General features: G+C 39.4%; 1 protein-coding gene across 1 annotated transcript; it reads left to right on the top strand.

Annotated features, from left to right (window-relative positions):
- The first annotated feature begins 3,614 nt into the window (after positions 1-3,614).
- On the top strand, positions 3,615-4,322 carry LOC149834868 (uncharacterized). Its single transcript, XM_090009474.1, has one exon. The coding sequence runs from the start codon at positions 3,615-3,617 to the stop codon at positions 4,320-4,322; it is 708 nt and encodes a 235-aa protein (XP_089865600.1).
- The last annotated feature ends 15,800 nt before the right edge of the window (positions 4,323-20,122 follow it).

Below are 20,122 nucleotides of genomic sequence, written 5' to 3'. Positions count from 1 at the left end.
GGGTTAGACCCATCCAGAAGCACCCTGGTCAAAGCAGGTGCTCGACCAGGTGCTCCCAGCTAGCCCGCCTAGGCACGACAGCAGATAACCGGGTGTTAGTTGCACCCGGGTGGCCTTGCTGGCCACTATTTTTGGCCTTGGGACCAGGCTGCACTCTTTGCAACACCTGGTCTGAACCTTTTTGGTTTAGACCAGGGTCCTCTCAAACCATTAAGGTCTGGTCCGAAGGACCAGACCCTACGGTCTGGGCACCTTGCTTGCTGAAACACTAGGACTATTCTAGTTCTGGGTGTTCCAGCCGACCCCTTGGTTCGGCACCCACCTAGTCTGAACCACCGCGGTTCAGACCAGCGTGTGGGTGAGCCCAACTGGTTCTGGTCCCACCTAAATCAGACCTTGCTGAGCTCCCTTTGGTGCTCAGCCAACCGGCATTCTTGTTCCACCTTTGCCGCCAACCTACACAACAAATAAAAAAAAAGAGAAAAATTAAGAAAGTAAGTGGTTTGGGCGTTTGTTGGGCATGCTGTCCAGCATGCACTGGCCTGGACACTTTGCACAGGCTGTGCATGTCCAGACCAGTGGGCTGTTGGCCTCCTGGTCACAACTTGCACTTCGTTGGTGGGCCACTTAGTTGCCCCTCATACATGTCACATTCGGTTGGCTGAATGTAGGATTTGGCCTGAGGCACACTCGTGGCCCCGTTGTTGTCCCATCATTGCAATGAGGTAGTGAGTAGGGTGGAGAGCAGCATGCTGCCCACCCCGTGTGCTCCATTTCCATCGTTATAGATTTTTGGCCACTTTCACCGGAAACCCTGGATTTGCATAGTTAGTGCGGCGACCAACCTTGGAAATGCTAACATAATCCCCATACGTATGCAAATATTCAAAATTTCATTCATCAACACTCATGAGTGTTGTTGTCGTGAGTTCTTTATGCAAATGGTCGCGCTATACAAATTGACCTATGAGCGATGTTTTAAATGCGTTTACTTAGAATTTTATGATCATGGCTCGTGCACAAAGTATTTGATAACTGTCTTATCTTGATATATATGCAATCATGACTAAATTACACATTATTGAATCTTGTATCGCATAAGAATGTCGAATGATACACTCACTTGCACATTTTTACGTGTTGCAATGTGTTTACATAAGAATGCGCAAGTGCCATTGTTGTTGTTTTGATATATGTGTGAATAATTGAAATTATGTGTGGTATGACTTTGCACTTACACGTTGGCACATCATGATGCATGTACTATCCATTTCTTACCACGAGTGTTACACTTTAGTCTTGTTCTTGAGATAGTGAAAAACGCACCAAGTGCACACTACACACTGGATGTAACAAATGGTTGAGACTTGAAAACCATAGGGTATTAGCACAAATACTTTTTGAGATTGTACGGCTCTATTGGAGTCTTCGGGCGATGGTCTCATGTTCGTGAGAAAGCTCACGTATTGTGATCCCTAGAAATGAAAATGAAAAATGGTGTTGTATCGCTTTCACCGGCGATGTGCTCTTTCTTTGGCCGTGTGAGGCCGAGCACGTTAATGGGCAAGCTAAGACCTTGTTTGCGTACCCTGCAAGGACCATGAGGCATATACACCTCGGAAGGAGGTGTGATTATCAAATCAGCTTAAGAAAGATAAACCCGCTGTCACCCCATTCACAAGAACGGTTCACCTTAGAGATGGTGGATGGTACAACTCTGAGTGACAAGTTGTTACTACGACACATTTTATAGGAGCTGAGGCATCCTTTGACCTCCAGTCACTCAAAGTTAGGGAGGTTAAGGTTACCTATTGAGGTACCTCCACTACTGCAGTAGTGAGGATTGCAATCCATTACCTATGCGAGGTTTCTCTCAGTTGTGGGCTGCCTGCATGAGGTTACTCAGTCTGTAACATCCCCGATTACCACATTAGAATTTAAATAACAAACGCCAGGTGCATGTCTCACAGAATGAGATGTTCCTTCACGTACCCGAAGGAGTAATTAGAAGAACATAATTACTAACCAATCACAAACTAACTGACTTTGTTAGTTGCTTTGCTTGCTTATGTTAGTACTGCTCTTATACCTGTCTTACTCGTTGTCCCTTAGTTGCTCGTTCAGTAGTTGCTTTATTTAGTTCCTTGTTCTATTTGTTGTAGCCTGTAGCACTTGTTACTTCCTGTGTTGCTTAGCCTAGTAGCACATGCACTTACCTGTCACCTTCACATATACTTGTTAATTTACCTGTTTCCTTGCTGTATGATTTTCTTTTAAAAATGGTAATATATGGTTGTTGTTCTTCACCAACTCACAAGAGTTTTGATCCCATTTTATGGGGATGCAGGTGATGAATAGGTTCAACTGCGATGCGACAACACACGGTTGGTGGCTTGAGACCCACACTTAGTCTGTTGATCCTGGCTTCTTCTTTTTAAGGTTTGAGGGGATTTTTCCTCTCGTTTTGAGAGGCTGATTGAAATATTGTATAATGTCTCCTTTTGTACCTTTGAAACTATTTAGACTCTAAACAGTTTGGATTTTGGTTTGTATGTATTTCATCTATGACTCGCTCAGACTTGCGGTCTTTGTCTTTCCCTTTTCCTTGTATTTCCGTTGTTTCATTCAAACACTTTCAAAAAAAAAAATTGCTCAAAAACCAAAGGTTTTTCCAAGGTTGGGGTTTAGGGCGTCACAAAGATTGGTATCAGAGCACTGTTAAGTGTGGTCCAAGGCTTCAGCGTGCATCGTCTATCGCACTGTAAGTATGCTTAAATTTGAATTTATGTTATTGATGTTCTTTACTTCCTTAGTTAGACTTGTATGTTTAATTGAATATATATATGGGTTAGATGTCGTTGAACACAAGATATGAAATAATTCTTGAAGCCCTACATGACTTGGTTCAAGGCGAAGAAACCCTGAATCGAGTTGTTCATCATTTAGCTTAAGGTGTTTATATGATAGCAAATCAGGCACCTCCGTGTGCCACATGCCTTTTAGATCATGCGAGACAAATCAGTCCCCGTGAATTAAGTGACTGCCCATACTGTGGTCTCAGAGGGCATGTCGAAGTGGAATGCCAGACCAAGCTACGCGATGAACTCTGAAAGAGTAATGCAAGGAATATAGAAGATGTGGCATCAGAGATTGGTCCAGATTTGCTGGAAGTCGGTAGCCACAAAGGAGATTTGCACGGCTTGCCAAACTCTCCTCAGTACTCGCCAGAATCCTACCTGTATTCTGTGTTCTCTGAGTTTGTGCCAATTCCTGCTCTATCACCAATGCAAAATGAAGTTCAGGATGTATCAGATTCACCTTAGTATACTCTGGCATCTCCTCCTCGTACGAGGCCACGATGATGTGAAAGTCAGAAAGACTACCGAGACTTCTACACCAGAAGGGAATGATGATGTTTGCTTGGTTGTGAACATTTTATGGAAACACTGAGTCAGTGTTCCGTTTTGTTTTCCATGTAGTCAGATGTGTTTTATAACCCTGTCTTAGACGAAGGGTATTTTTTGGACTCTAATGCATGAAATCCTTTGCTTATGAAATAAAAATTTGCTTTTGAAAAGTTATATTGTTGCTTATACGATGTTTACTTGTTTAAGATGGCATGGCGTACTCGTTGTGATAACTTGATGGAGTCTCTTAACAACCTTACGGAGGTTGTTGGTAGTCATGCTGAAGCGATGCGTACCATGGGTGACCATCTTCAGCAGACAGCTCAAGGACGAGAGACACCTGTTCAGACTCCAGCCACTGTAGTTCTATACAAGCAATTCATGAGCATAAACCCTCCATCCTTCGATGGAAGGTCTACACCGAAAGCAGCAGAAGATTGGGTAGAAGAAATTGAACGTATATTTTGTGTTCTACAAGTCAGCGAGAATCAGAAGGTAGATTTCGGGATGTACAGACTCTGGAAGGATGCAGAGAGGTGGTGGGCGACCACTTTGGAAATCAAGTTTGCGAATGAGCCGGTAACATGGGAGCAGTTCATGGAAGTCTTTTATGCAACATACTTCCTGACACATGAAAGAAGTCATAAGATGCAAGAGTTCCTTGACCTACAACAAGGAAGCTCTACGTTAGCCGAATATGTCACCAAGTTTCAAAGTCTAGAGCGCTACTGTCCTAATGTTTATGTCACCAAAAAGGACCGATCGTTGAAGTTTGCTCGAGGTTTAAAGCATGCTCTCCGTACGAAGGTTTACACACGTGCTCCCATGACATTAGATGAGGCTTTAGAGACAGCTACACTCCTAGAGCAAGATTGGTCTGAGTCGCAGAAAACACAACAATTCAGAGGATCCTAGCATCAAGGCCAAAGGAGTTGGCCTAAAAAGAGACAGTTTCAGAAGTATCCTGGTGGAAATAAGTTTTATCCACCAACGAAGAAGAACAAACCCCAAGGCAACAACAACAACAACCATCAACATCAGTACTGTCACCCCAGCATCATCAGCAACAGAGGCAGATAGCGGCAACACTGGGTTGCCCGAAGTGCCTTGTCAATCATTCAGGATGACCGTGTCCTCGTGACACCGAAGGATGTCTCTATTGTGGCAAGATGTGCCATTACATTAATGACTGCCAGAAGAAGCAGTCAGATGATTTGAAAAGGAATATTCTTGGAACATCCCAGCCAGCATATTAGCGACCGCCGCAACAACAATAACAACAACAACAATCACATCAGCAAAGACCAGGCAATCAGAAGATGATAGCCGAATGAGTCTACGCAATGACAGTCGAGCAGGTGACCAAGGGAGAGTTGGTCCAAGGTACTATTCCAGTTGCTAGACAAGCGACTTTTACATTATTTGATTGCGAAGCTTCTCATTCTTTCATTTATGCTAGATTTGCTAGAACTTTACCTTTGTTCAAAGAATCTTCGAATTACCCGTTGGAGGTTTGTACTCTCACTGATGATCAGTCTTTGTGTATGTCATATATTCCGAGCATCAGGGTGTCAGTGGTAGGGCAGAACATGCCAACTGACGTGATCCTACTAGAGATGACCGAGTTTGATTTCATTCTAGGCATGGATTGGTTGTTTGATTATCATGCTCAAGTTCTTTATAGAGAAGGCAAGGTGGTTTTATTCCATCCCGATCGTCCGATTTTAGAGATTAAGCTTTCTCGATCATTGCAAGATAGTCATTTGATTTCATCTTTCAAGGCCTAGAAGTACTTATAGAATAAAAGTACTGCATTCTTGGTCAATATCACCCCATTTGAGCCTGAGATAGTTTTGATCGAGAACTTAGATGTAGTTCGGGAGTTCTCCGACGTGTTTCCTGAGGAACTGCTTGAATTACCTTTGAAACATGAAATCAAGTTTTGTATCGAGTTATTGCCTGAAACTACCCCTATTTCCAAGGTACCGTATCGTATGGCTCCAACAAAACTTGAAGAACTGAAGCATCAGTTGGAGGAGTTATTGGAGCAAGGTTTTATCAGACCTAGTGCATCTCCATGGGGTGCACCTGTGTTGTTCGTGAAGAAGAAAGATGGATCATTGAGGTTGTGCATTGACTACCGGATGCTCAACCAAGCGACAATAAAAAATAAATATCCGTTACCAAGAATCGAAGACCTTTTTGATCAGTTGCAGAGAGCAAGGGTTTTCTCGAAGATCGATCTCAGATGAAGCTATCACCAGCTTTGCATTAGAGAGGAAGATGTTGCAAAGACAAATTTCGAACAAGATATGGGTTGTACGAGTTTGTAGTGATGTCTTTCGGGCTCACAAATGCACCAACTGCATTCATGAATTTGATGAACTGAATCTTTCATCCATTCGTGGATACCTTTGTGATCGTGTTCATTGACGATATCTTGATCTACTTAGAGAGTCCTGAGCAATATCGAGAGCATTTGCATATCATTCTGGGAGTACTTTGTGAGCATAAATTATTCGCCAATTTCTCCAAGTGCGAGTTTTGGCTCGAGCGAGTTATGTTTTTGGGTCACATGATATCCAGAGATGGAGTGTCAGTTGATCCAACGATGGTTAAAGTCATATTAGGCTGGAAGCAGCCTCAGAATGTCTCAGAGATTCGTAGTTTCCTTAGTTTAATGGGATAGTACCGATGATTTATCCAGGATTTTTCTAGAATTGCGCTACCATTGACGAAGCTTTTGCGTAAAGGAGTCAAGTTTGAGTGGACTGACACTTGTGAAGAAAGTTTCTAGATCTTGAAGTCAAAGCTGACAACCTCATCGGTGTTAGCTTTACCTTCTGATAGAGGTGGTTTTGTGGTGTACACAGATGCCTCAGGAACATGATTGAGTTGCGTGCTAATGTAGCATAGCAAAGTGATTGTGTATGCATCAAAGCAATTGAAGATCCATGAGAGTAATTACCCAACTCATGACCTAGAGTTAGCGGTAGTGGTGTTCGCCTTGAAATCTTGGCGATACTATTTATATGAAGAATCATTTGAGGTCTTTTCTAACCACAAGAGTCTTAAGTATTTGTTCTTTCAAAAGGAGTTGAATATGAGACATTGACGATAGCTCAAGTTCATCAAGGATTATGATTTCATGTTGTCTTACCACCCTAGTAAGGTGAACGTCATGGTGGATGCACTTAGTCGCAAGTCGAGCAATATTCTGGCTAGTCTTGTGTGGAGCCAGAAGTTGATTAAAGATTTTGTGGCTTGGAATCCATTTTCGATTGGAAGCGGAACAATCAGATTGTCTAGGTTAACCATTCGATCAAAGTTTTTGCCTAGAATTGTTGAGGCACAAAAGTTTGATGCCCAGTATGGGAAGTTTCTAGCTCAAGCAGAGCAAAAAGATACATTCTTTAGAGTGGCGGACAATAGTAGCATTCGTACGAAAGATCGACTTTGGGTTCCAGATAACTCCGAGCTGAAGAAGGATATTCTTGATGAAGCTCATATGTCAAAATACACTGTTCACCCTAGAGATACAAAGATGTTCAAGGATCTACAAAGGAAGTATTGGTGGAACGGTATGAAGCGAGAAGTAGCAGTGTATGTCTCGAGGTGCTTGACTTGTCAGCAAATCAAGATTGAGCACCAGCGTCTTGGAGGTTCTATGCAGAGGATTGAGATTCCTCAGTGAAAATGGGAATATGTTACTATGGATTTTGTGGTAAGATTACCGCAAACCAGACGTAAGCACGATGTAATTTTGGTAATTGTGGACAAACTCACCAAGTCTGCCCATTTCTTGCCTATCCGAATTAGTCAGTCTCTTGAAAGCTTAGCTGATTTGTATGTCAGAGAGATTGTACGGTTACATGGTGTACCTATGTCAATTATTTTAGACCGTGATCCTAGACTCACGTCGCGATTGTGGGGACAATTGCAGACAACTTTGAGAACAAGATTGAAGTTCAGTACTGCCTTTCACCCTCAGACTGATGGTCAGTCAGAAAGGACGATTCAAACGCTAGAAGATATGTTGCGAGCTTGTATGCTCGATTGGAAAGGCGAGTGGGATACACACTTGTGTTTAATCAAGTTTATGTATAATTGCAGTTATCTCACCAGTATCAGGATGGCTCCATACGAAGCACTGTACGAGAGACCTTACCGATCACCATCATATTGAGATGATATCAGCGATAGATCCTGTGAATCGCTGATTATTCTTTAGCACTACACTCAGCAAGTACAGAAGATTTGAGAATGCTTGAAGGCAGTGCAAGATAGGCAGAAGATTTACGCCGATAAGAAACACCGAGAGCTATCTTTCGAGGTTGGTGACATGGTCTTTGTGAGAGTCTCACCGACCAAGAGCGTGTTTCATTTCAAAAAGAAAGGAAAGTTGAGTTCCAGATACGTTAGACCGTTCGAGATTCTAGAAAGAATCAGAGAAGTAGCTTATCGGGTTGAGCTACCTCAGCGATATGCCTAGATTCATAATATTTTTTATGTGTCGATGTTAAGGAAATACATTCATGATCCATCACACATCATTTGGTATGAAGACATGAAAGTTTAGGAAGATCTGATTATAGCTGAGCAACCTGTCAAAATCGTTGATTGTTGAGATCAAGTTTTACGTACGAAGACAATTCCATTGGTTAAAGTGCGTTGGCAACACTATGGCATCAAAGAATTCACATGGAAGTTGGAAGCGAGCATGAGAGAGAAGTACCCTGTTCTTTTTGTAAACCGATGTTTGTGATTTCGCAGACAAAATCCCTTCTAAGGAGGGACGGATGTAAAACCTACGAATTTTTTGAGGAAATTCAATTTCTGATGTGAATTCTGAGATAAATATTTTTGTATGGTTATGAGGATTTTTGCGCATATATTTATATATATATATATGAAATGCTAATGTATATATATATATGAAATGCTAATGTATATATATATATATAGATATACATGTACAAATTGATACAAAGGCGAATTCACAATACATTATTCATCGCAACCCTAAATTCAATTCAAATTGCATAAGGTCAATCGGATCTCAAATCGAAGAATTCAAATGAAGCTAAAACCTTATCATTTTATGTGAATTAATAAAGAATGTATTTTTAAGATGTATGAGTTATATCGGAGATAGTTTTTCACGAAGAACATTAACCTAGTATATATTTTTGAAATCCTAGTCTAATTGGAATTTTAATTGAATTTCTCTTTCGTAGGTGGGCTTAGATCCAACTAGGGGGTTGACCCTAGCCCATGGTCGACCACATATCAGACATGGGATAGCTCTGGAGACCAACTAGTCACGTTTGACTAGATGGGCGATGGCAAGAAGGTAAGTAAAATAAAAAATTTCAAAAGGATATCAAGGATTGGCCAAGTGGGCGGCGCCCACAACAATTTTGAAATGCTTTTGGGTGATTTCAAAAAGAGGAGCACGATTGGAGGATGTGGGCGGCCATGCAAGGAAACCACAACCTTGCCATGGCATGAAGGGGCGTGAAACACCCCTAGCCGTCCATTTTTCTAAGATTAAATCCTAGCCACACGATGTGATTGCACTTGCACATAAAAGCTTTCAAGAAAGAGAGAGAGCCAAGAAGTTGGCAATTTTTTTGTGGAGTCTCTCTCTCTCTCTCCCACTCTTCCTCTCCAAACCGTGTGAGTGTATGTGTTTCCAAAAGGTATGTTGTGCAACCAGGTAGAGGAAGCTCTCAAGCTAGCAGCTGATTCCCTGTCCTCTTTCCAATTTTAAAGCTAAGGTGAAGAGTTCAACCTTATTTCCATTTTTTTTTAGATTCGCATGTGGTATGATTCATGAAGCCAAGAGGGTCGGGTGGATCCATTGCATGCACGTCCCTTGGCGGATTAAGGTGCTTGGTACCATGTTACCTTCTTTGTTTTTTTTTCCTTCACTTTGAGCACCAATGATTTTGTTTACTAAAATGTTATGTTGAAGTGCTTGAGTATCCCTCCATTTCGTTCCATGAAAGGAGAGGGGCTCTAAGCAACTGAATTGCCATTTGGTTCTAAGGTTTTTACTTTGATTCAATGCTAGCTTCCAACCAAAGATACATTTGTATCTTATGTTTTTCTTCTGTAAATGTCGTTCAGCCAAAAAATGCATCTTTAGTTTTTCTTTCTTTTGTGGTTTGCATGCAACTGAAATTGCATTGTGCGCTTTCTCCTTCTTATGTTGCTTGCATTCAAATGAAAAGAAATTTTTGGTTTTTCTTTAGTTTTGCATGTGTGAACTTTTCCTTATTTTTGTTGTGCTTGCCCTGTTCGCAGCCTCCTCTCACTATTAAGAGGTCGGTTGGGGCAACCCTTGGGTCTCGAAGTTGGTTGGAGTGACCAGACTGGGCTCATTTGTATCCTAGCCCAGGCGTTGCCACCTTCTCCACCCCGGGGCGCTGTAGCCTCTTTTTGTTGTTCATCTTTTTTTATCTTCCTTTTCGGTTTGTTGTGCCGGCTGTGGTCTGCAACCACCTGGGTTAGACCCAGCCAAGAGCACCCTGGTCCGAGCAGGTGCTCCCATCTAGCCCACCTAGGCACGACAACAGGCAACATGGTGCTAGTTGCACCCGTGTGGTCTTGCCGACCACTATTTTTGGCCTTGGGACCAGGTTGCACTCTGTTGCAGCACCTAGTCTGAACCTTTTTGGTTCAGACCAGGGTCCCCTCAGACCATTAAGGTCTGGTCCGAAGGACCAAACCCTGTGGTCTGGGCACCTTGCTTGCTGGAATAGCCGGACTGTTCCAGTTCGGGGTGTTCCAGCTGACCCCTTGGTTCGACACCCACCTGGTCCGAACCACCCCGGTTCAGACCAAGGTGTGGGTGAGCCCAGCTGGTTCTCGTCCCACCTGGATTAGACCTGGCTAAGCTCCCTTTGGTGCTCAGCCAACCGACCTTCTTGTTCCACCTTTGCCACCAACCTACATAACAAACAAAAAAAAGGAGAAAAATTAAGAAAGTGGTTTGGGTGTTTGTTGGGCATGTTGTCCAGCATGCACTGGCCTGAACACTTTGCACAGGCTGTGCATGTCCAGACCAGTGGGATGTTGGCCTCCTGGTCCCAGCTTGCACTTCGTTGGTGGGCCACTTAGTTTCCCCTCGTACATGTCACATTCGGTTGGCCGAATGTGGGTGCTGGCCCGAGGCACATCCGTGGCCCCATTGTTGTCCCGTCACTGCAACGAGGTAGTGAGCAGGGTGGAGAGCAGCATGCTGCCCACCCGTGTGCACCTTTTCCATCATTATAGACTTTTGACTGCTTTCACCAGAAACCCTGGATTTGCATAGCTAGTGCGGCAACCAACCTTGGAAATGCTAACGTAATCCCCATACATAGGCAAATATTCAAAATTTCATTCCTCAATACTCGTGAGTGTTGTTGTCGCAAGTTCTTTATGTAAATGGTCACACTATATAAATTGACCTATGAACGATGTTTTGCATGCGTTTACTTGGAATTTTATGATCATGGCTCATGCATAAAGTATTTGATAATTGTCTTATCTTGATATATATGCGATCGTGACTAAATTACGCATTATTGAATCTTATATCGCATAAGAATGTCGAATGATACACTCACTTGCACTTTTTCACGTGTTGCAATGTGTTTACATAAGAATGCGGAAATGCCATTGTTGTTGTTTTGATATATGTGTGAATAATTGAAATTATGTGTGGTATGACTTTGCACTTACACGTTGGCACATCATGACACATGTACTATCCATTTCTTACCTTGAGTGTTACACTTTAGTCTTGTTCTTGAGACAACGAAAAATGCACCAAGTGCACACTACACACTGGATGTAACAAATGGTTGAGACTTGAACACCATAGGGTATTAGCACAAATACTTTTTGAGATTGTACGACTCTATTGGAGTCTTCGGGCGATGGTCCCATGTTCGTGAGAAAGCTCACGTATTGTGATACCCAAGAAATGAAAATGAAAAATGGTGTTGTATCGCTTTCACCGGCGATATGCTCTTTCTTTGGCCGTGTGAGGCCGAGCACGTGAATGGGCAAGCTAAGACCTCGTTTGCATACCCTGCAGGGACCATGAGGCATATACACCTCGAAAGGAGGTGTGATTATCAAATCAGCTTAAGAAAGATAAACCCGCTGTCACCCCATTCACAAGAACGGTTCACCTTAGAGATGGTGGATGGTACAACACTGAGTGACAAGTTGTTACTACGACACGTTTTATAGGAGCTGAGGCATCCTTTGACCTCTAGTCACTCAGAGTTAGGGAGGTTAAGGTTACCTGTTGAGGTACCTCCACTACAGCAATAGTGAGGATTGCAATCCATTACCTATGCGAGGTTTCTCTCAGTTGTGGGTTGCCTGCATGAGGTTACTCGGTCTGTAGCATCCCCGGTTACCACATTAGAATTTAAATAACAGACGCCAGGTGCATGTATCACAGAATGCGAGGTTCCTTCACGTACCCGAAGGAGTAATCAGAAGAACATAATTACTAACCAATCACTGACTAACTAACTTTGTTAGTTGCTTTGCTTGCTTATGTTAGTACTGCTCTTATACCTGTCTTACTCGTTGTCCCTTAGTTGCTTATTCAGTAGTTGCTTTATTTAGTTCCTTGTTCTATTTGTTGTAGCCTGTAGCACTTGTTACTTCCTGTGTTGCTTAGCCTAGTAACACGTGCACTTACCTGTCACCTTGTAAACACCCCAAATTTTCTATCTTCATTCATAAACACCTTTCCTTCTACCACCAACATCCACTCTCTAAATCTTTCAGGAAACTAGTGGGTCGACACCCGAGCCAGGGCTATTCAAAGCCCAAATTTTGCACCAAATTCCAACACTTCATCTTGCAATCAAAATTTAATATCTATTTTGGCTCAATTTCAATCATCAGTTGTTGCCTTGCGAACAGAAATGCTCAAATCTTTATCTCTGCCAGGGGTCCGAGATTTCAAATGTCTCATCCAAAGTTTGCCTTCTGCATCTCATTGCATAGCATTTTGTGTCATCTCGCATCATTGTATGTCATTGCATTGCTTGGCATTACATGTCATTGCATCTCATTATCGAGATCCAGTACTTCTGTTTTTCAAAATATTAAATCTAGATTCGAGTTTTAAAAACTTTTCTTTTGAAATCAATTTTAATACCTGGGTTTTGAATCGATATTTTGCCATTTGTCAACCCCCACGATTTTATATTTCAAAATATTTTCTTTAGAAAATGATCTGGATTTGTTTTAAACTCCATTTTAATTGATTTCAATTCTCAAAAGAGACCCATCTAGCTGGTGTCGCTTCTGGATTCCTTCATTTCTCAAATTTCTGAGTCCTAGTCGGATTAGGACTCTGTCTTTTCACCTTTTTAAGCCTTTTCAAAATTTCATTTATGTTTTAAATCAGAAGTATCCCTACCCCTTTGTCCATTCTTTTCATTTTGGCTAAAATTTTAGAGTTTCAGTTGGACTAGGACTCTGTCCTAGAGTTTCAGTCAGACTTGGACTATATCTCGATTTCAACCTTTATTCATGTTTTCACTTGTTTTCAAAAACTTTCTCATCTGACTTTCAAAAAGACAAAAATCTCAGAGTTCCAGTCGGAGTAGGATTCTATTTCAGAGTTTCAGTCAAATTAGGACTCTGCTTCTCGTGCTTATTTTCACCCATTTTTAAGATAACCTTTTAAAGGAAGTCTAAATCTCAGAGTTCCAATCAAATTATGACTCTTCCACAGAGTCCTAGTCGAATTAGGACTCTAAACTCGACTCCAATTTCTATCTTATTTTCACCTGTTTTCTAAAACTCTTTCATTTGTTTTCTATGAACACCCTAAATTTTAAGAGTTTTAGTTGAATTAGGACTTTGTCCTAGAGTCCCAGTTGGATCAGGACTCTAATTCTGATTTCAGTTTTCATCTTGTTTTCACCTATTTTCGCGAAAAACTCTCAAAATCTTCTTGTCTGTTTTTAGAAAAATCAAAATTTCAAGAGTTTCAATCAAATTAGGACTCTGTCTCAGAGTTCTGATCGGATCAAGACTCTGTTCTGACTTCTATTTTAACTCCCATTTTTACTTGTTTTTAAAACCTTTTCGCCTATTTTTTTAAAAAAAAACTAATTTTGTAGAGTTTTAGTCAACTTAGGACTCTATTTCAAGAGTTTCAGTTAAACTAAGACTCTGACCCTAACTTTGTTTTTCAGCTCATTTTATCAAATTTTAAGAAAACCTTTTAAAATTTCTTTATTTATCTTTCAAAAATGCCAAAAAACTAGAGTTTTAGTCCGATCAGGACTTTGTCTCAAAGACTTAATCTGATCAGCACTCCATCCTGATTATTGTTTCTACCTCCATTTTCATTTTCTCTACTTGTTTTTCAAAAATTAGTCAGAGTTCTAGTTGATTCAGGACTCTATTTTAGAGTTTCGATTGAGTTAAGACTCTAACCCTGACTGCATTTTCTGACTTATTTTCATCAGTTTTGATAAAATCTTTCAAAAACTTCTTCATTTGGCTTTCAAAAACTTCTTCGTTTGGCTTTTAAAAACCTAAATATCAGAGTCTTATTCAAAAACTTCTTTGTTTAAAAAAGTTGGAATAAAGATTGGAAATCGTTTTAAAAAAGTTCCAATTCTAAACCCCTTTTGAAAACCTTTCATTTTTAAGTTTTAAAATCATTTTTGAAAAATCAAGTGGGGCCCACTCTGGGTGGCGCCACATTTGAAGAAGTTAGGGTTAGCTTAGGGTTAGTCTGTGTCCTAGTTCGTTTAGGAGTCTAGAAAAGTCCAAACTTGATTTTAAAAGTTACATCTTTACTTTAGTTTTTTAACTTTGATTTTAAAGTTTTAAAAATTAGGGTTTTAGAAGTCAAGTGGGGTGCCACATTTGGATTTTTTTAGGTTAATTAGGAGTCTAACTAGGTGTAATTAGGGTTTGATTAAGTGTTTGAAAAGTCAAACCAATTAATAAAAATTGCTCCTTTTGGATAGAGTTTTAAAAATTTCAAAAGTCTTCTTAATTAACCCTAATTAGTGGTTTTGAAAAGGCTATAAAAAGGGCTCCTTAGGTTGGTTGATTTCCACATGCTCTCTCTCTCTCTTTTCTTGCAGCTTCTCTCTCCTCCCAGCAGCTTTCCTTCCTCCATTGAAGCTGCAACAATCCAAGGTAAACTTTCTTCTAGTTTTTATTATTTTTCATTAATTTTTTTTAATGTTTATTTGATGTTCAAGCCATTGTTGCCCCTTGTGTATTGGATTCAAGCTCGGATTTCGTTCAAGAACCATGGAATTGATTCAAGAAGATGATCTAATACTTTGTATAGACATTTTTCATGATTTTAAACCATTAAAATTGTTTATATTAATGTTTTTTATGTTCAAGACAATAAAAAGATGAGATCCGTCCGTTTAATGGGTCGAATCCTTCTTTCGAAGGCTAAATCAAGTTCTAACCATGCTTTCTCTGAGTTTTTTATTTTATTTCACTGTATTAATATTATTTTATTCACTCAAGCATCAAATCCAAATTTGTGACATTATTTGCATATTTTTCTTATTTTTTCCATATTTAGATTAGGGGTTTTTCAAGCTTTATCTCCAATATGTGATTTTCAATCTGGGGTACGCGGGAACAACGTTATTTCATGTGCATTTTTTTGTCAGAAAAATTTGATCTTTTTAGGGTTGGTTTACGGGTTTGTCAGTAATTTTTTTAAAAAAGATAGGATTATTTTGGATTCTGGAACTCTGCCAAACAAATAGAAAACCGAACCGTAATTTTTAAATCGTGAAATCGCTATTGGGATTCTGGAACAACTTGCAGAGGCAATATCTCTCTCGTCAAAGATCTGATTGATGATCCATAAGTTGCAGTGGTTTTTTATTGATGTCTAGTGTTTACTGTATTTTTTCCATTTTTTTTTGCATCTGTCTACTGCTTTTTCTCTGTCAGAAGGTATAGTCTATTTCTCAGAGCTTCTTATACCTTGTTTAAACCCTAGATCGACTTGTGTCAATTGTATCTCCTTAACCGGAGATTTGATCAACAATCTGTAAAAAGTAAAACCTTCCTCTGTGTATTTTCTATTCACAACTAAAATTTTATAATTTTTGGATGTGATTTGTTATGTTTCCCTGTACCCGAAACCGGATGCATGTATTTTAACTCGTTATATATTCATTATAATTGAGCAAATATTACAAAAATGATATCTCCCTAACCAAAGATGATTTTTCCAATCTATAAAAAGGAAAATCTTGGTTTTTTTCTCTAGTACCTCTCTGTAAATTTTTATGAATTTTTATGGTGTACTTGATTCAGGTCTGACACTGTGACAGCCCATGGACAAAATCATGTATTTTAGGATTTTATTCATTTTTTATATTAAAATAATGTCAAATATATATATTTTTGAATGCAATTTAATTTTAGAGTTATCAAAATCATCCATGTCGATTTTTATTGATTTTTGAATTCACTTGATATATTTTTTGATTAAATCATGAAAACAGGGTGCCCGCGAAGTCCCGGTTCGAATAAAACACTGGCAAAAATCACTATTTTTATGATATTTCAATTTTTTTATAAAAAGTTTTATGTTTTAAATATTTGATCATGTTTATAATTATGCTAGGGTACTTTACACCCGATTTGATATTTATTTGACCCCATTTGAGCCCCAAATCTAAAGTTTTACAAAAATCTTTTATGAAAACCCTGATTTTAAGGCCATCATTTTGTTTTCAGGGGTATTTTTGTTATTTTTATCCAAAATCCGAATTTTAAAGTTTTTTTATTTTTATTATTTATTCAATTATATATCATTTTTTATTATGTTTATCTTAGAAAAATATAGAAAAAGGCTTATATCCGGATAAATTCATCAATTCCCAGATATTATTGGATAAATCCAGAAAAGCTGACATATTTTTATTAACAAGCTTTCTAGTTTTGCAGAGGTATTCAAAACTGTATTTATTTTTATTTTTCTTTATTTAAATTCAATTAGTGATGTAAATTAATTATAAATTTGGAATAAGAATTTACTTTTCCTGCTTAAAATAGGATTGCATTGCATATAGTTTTATTTTTTAGTAATGTTAATGTGTGATGGATGATGATTCATGCATATTCAAATTCACCATAGTCTACACGAATGACACGTGCATTAGCTTATAAGAAGTTAATAAACTTGATTAAGTTTTTATTTATGGCCATAGTCAAAATACGAACAAAATTCAGATTTATCATCTTCTTTTAAGCCACAATCAGCCTACACTCTTAGACTATCTTAAAAAATCATTGCATATTTCAAAGTTTTCTAAACATTTTTTCTTCTTTTAGAATCAAATGGATTAGGTTCAATCCATATCTATGGTCATAGTCAGGGATATGAGGCAAATTTACTTCATTGAAGTTCTATAAGGCATATAAACTTCATTTTTCAAATAATTTTCTCAAAAGTTCTTTAGAAAATATTTTGCAAATTGCGTTCATTCATTCATCTAGGTGTAGATTGCATCATGAAAGGATTTCACAGGGCCACACACCCATCCCTTTTGACCTATTTCATAAATTCGATCCAGAAAAATCAATTTTCTCAAAGTCATTCTGGTTTTTCCTCAAAATCGATTTTCTTAAAATTAACTCAAGATTTCTTCAGAAAACAATTTCCCTTTTCTTCAAAAATGCTTTCCAAATGTGAATCATGATTTTCACAGTGTCTCTTTTCCAAGTATTTTTTAATATTTAAAGCATACATCATGTTTTTTTCAAATCTGCATTTTCATAATTTCATAGCACATGCCAAATTCTTTGTGCATTTAGGAAAAAAACACTGATTTAAACAAGTTGAGCAAAGCAAAACACATGATTGATCCTTGGTTCGATTACCCCTGGTTATGGTGTCAGGAATGGTTGAACCTCGTACCGATAGACGAGTCCCATTCTTCGAAATTATCCTGCATTTTAAAACGGAGGTGAGTTATTTTCAAAATCTTTTTCAAAGGTCAATTTGACTTGCAAAAGTAAAATTTTGCAATGATAACACACCTGCATATATACTTGTTAATTTACCTGTTTCCGTGTTGTATGCTTTTTCTTTAAAAATGGTAATATATGGTTGTTGTTCTTCACCAACTCGCAAGAGTTCTGACCCCATTTTATGGGGATGCAGGTGATGAATAGGTTCAGCTGCGATGCGACGACACGCGGTTGGAGGCTTTGGACCCACACTTAGTCTGTTGATCCTGGCTTCTTCTTTTTAGGGTATGAGGAGATTTTTCCTCTCATTTTGAGAGGCTGATTGAAATATTATATAATGTCTCTATTTGTACCTTTGAAACTATTAAGAGGCTGATTGAAGGGCTCACATCTCATGGCCAAATTGGAGATGAAGCGCCGAATCGACTGAATGCGCCCTTGAAGTCTCCATAGTTCCTTAAGATTGGTGGGAGGCGGCATATCAATGATCGCATTTGCTTTGGCAGAATCCACCTTTATGCCTTTCTTACTGATCATATAGCCTAGCAGTTTGCCTGACTCTACTCCGAAGACACATTTCTGCGGATTGAGTCTCAACTTGTAAAGGATAAGTCTTTCAAAGACTTGGCCGAGAGCATCAAGATGATCCTTTCCTTTTTTAGACTTGACCAGGATGTCATCCACTTAAGCATCCATGTTCTTATGCATCTGGTCAAGAAAAGTAACTGCCATTGCTCTCTGATAGGTTGCCTCAACATTCTTGAGCCCAAACAACATGACTATATGGCAGAAAGTACCCCAAGGCATGGTAAAAGAAGTTTTAGACTGATCACGAGCGGCCAGTTTAATTTGATTATAGCCTGAGTATCCATCCATAAAGGAAAACATGGCATGGCCCGCCATGCTATCAATCAAAAGATCGATGTTGGGGAGTGGATAATCATCCTTAGGGGTGGCTTTATTGAGATCCCTGAAATCGATGCAAATTCAGACTTTGCCATTCTTTTTGGGAACTGCCACGATGTTCACCAACCAGTCTGGGTAGTCAATAGTCCGGATGAATCTTGCTTTTAACAACTCCTCAAGTCTTTCTTTAACTTGTGGTGCTACTCGGGGATCCATTTTCCTTAATTTCTGCTTGATTGGCTTGCAGTCTGACTTTAGCACAAGACGATGCTCGAGCAACTTGGGATGTAAGCCTGGCATATCCTCATAAGTCCAAGCAAAGACTTCCTTATGTTGTTTGAGAAAATGGATGAGCCCTTCCTTCTCATCTGAACTTCGGTTGGAACCAATTTTGAGGATTTTCGGATCATCTTCTGAACCAATATTGACATCTTTTGTCGAATCTTGTACCAACGGCGATGGTTCATCTTGTTTCTGAATACTGGCAATTCTTGAATCGCTGAATTGAACTCTGCTAATTCTTCGATCTGCCTTGCCACTTTGCTGACCTCTGCCCCTGCCTTTGCCTTGCAGATTCTGGCCGGTTTGAAGTTATTTTGAGGAAAATTGGAATTGATAACGAGCCTTTTGAGCAATTTAGGAGCCATGATTCTGGCAATCCTGAAAAGCGCAAAGAAGGTTTTTGAGAAAAAGGTAAGATATTAAAAAAAAATAGCCTTTTGTACAAAAGTAGAGAATGATGACATAGACAAAGACATAAGCAAATAATTTGTGTACGCCAAGATGTGAAGAGGAAACAAAATTTTCATTGATTGAATAACTTTGATATTTACAGATGAAGAAAGGAAAAACTGGGGCGGATTTTGCCCCTACAAGATGACATAAAGAAAGAAAGCAGAAAACACTGGCATTGTCTTCTCACTAGGCTCACTTGACGAAGGTAGTGTGCTTGTCGGATGACTGACCTGAAAAACCCAAATTTGTACCCTCAACATGCCGAGTGGGGATGATTGGTTCTATCATACCGTCATCATTTTTACCCAGGCCCCTCAAGGGTTGATAGTCGTGCTTCATCAGTAAATCAAATCCCTTATTGGTTGATGATGCATAAATATCACATTTTATTAATACATTTTCATTGCATAAATGCATCATCTATAGGTTTAAAGCATACACTTAGGTGCATAATGATGTTAGGGAGCTCTGGTTTGAATTTCATCAAAATTGGAGTTAATTTGAAGGAATTATGACATTTACAGTGTAACGGGTCACATATCGGATCCGATTTGAGAGATTTGGATCCAGACGCCCATTTGGATCCTGGATTTGGGTCAAAATGCATGGAATCAACCCAGCTCCAGCCCACTTAAGTTTTGTAAAAACATTTTCTAAAAACCCCCTCCTACATGAGGCGCCTAGTAAATATTTTTATGTTAACATTGTTTTTGTAAAATGGCCAAAACTTGCCAAATCGTCTAAAAGGAGAGGGGAGCCCATTGATGCTCTTGTCTTTGTTTTGGTTTTCGTGCCCTAGGGGCACGATTCTAACTCCAGCCCCCTTCTCATCTTCCACCTCATACCATCTCCATTAGAGCATGAAGACAAGCTTGAGATTCAAGCTTTTTCTTGCCTTCTTTCACAATCTTTCCATTTCTTTAATCTCCAATGTTGGCTAATCTCCATGTGTGTTGTGTTTTGCAGGTGCAGCAGAGGTGGGAAACATCTATTCTCGTTTGGAAGTGCGAAACACTCCAACGAGAAAGGCCGGCTCTACCTCCATCCGGTCTTCTACGCCCCCCGATCGAGAA

This window comes from Nuphar pumila, chromosome 6 (genome assembly GCF_984573655.1).
Source record: "Nuphar pumila chromosome 6, dmNupPumi1.hap1.1, whole genome shotgun sequence".
NCBI lineage: Eukaryota > Viridiplantae > Streptophyta > Magnoliopsida > Nymphaeales > Nymphaeaceae > Nuphar > Nuphar pumila.
This window is presented reverse-complemented; position numbering and strand designations above follow the sequence as displayed.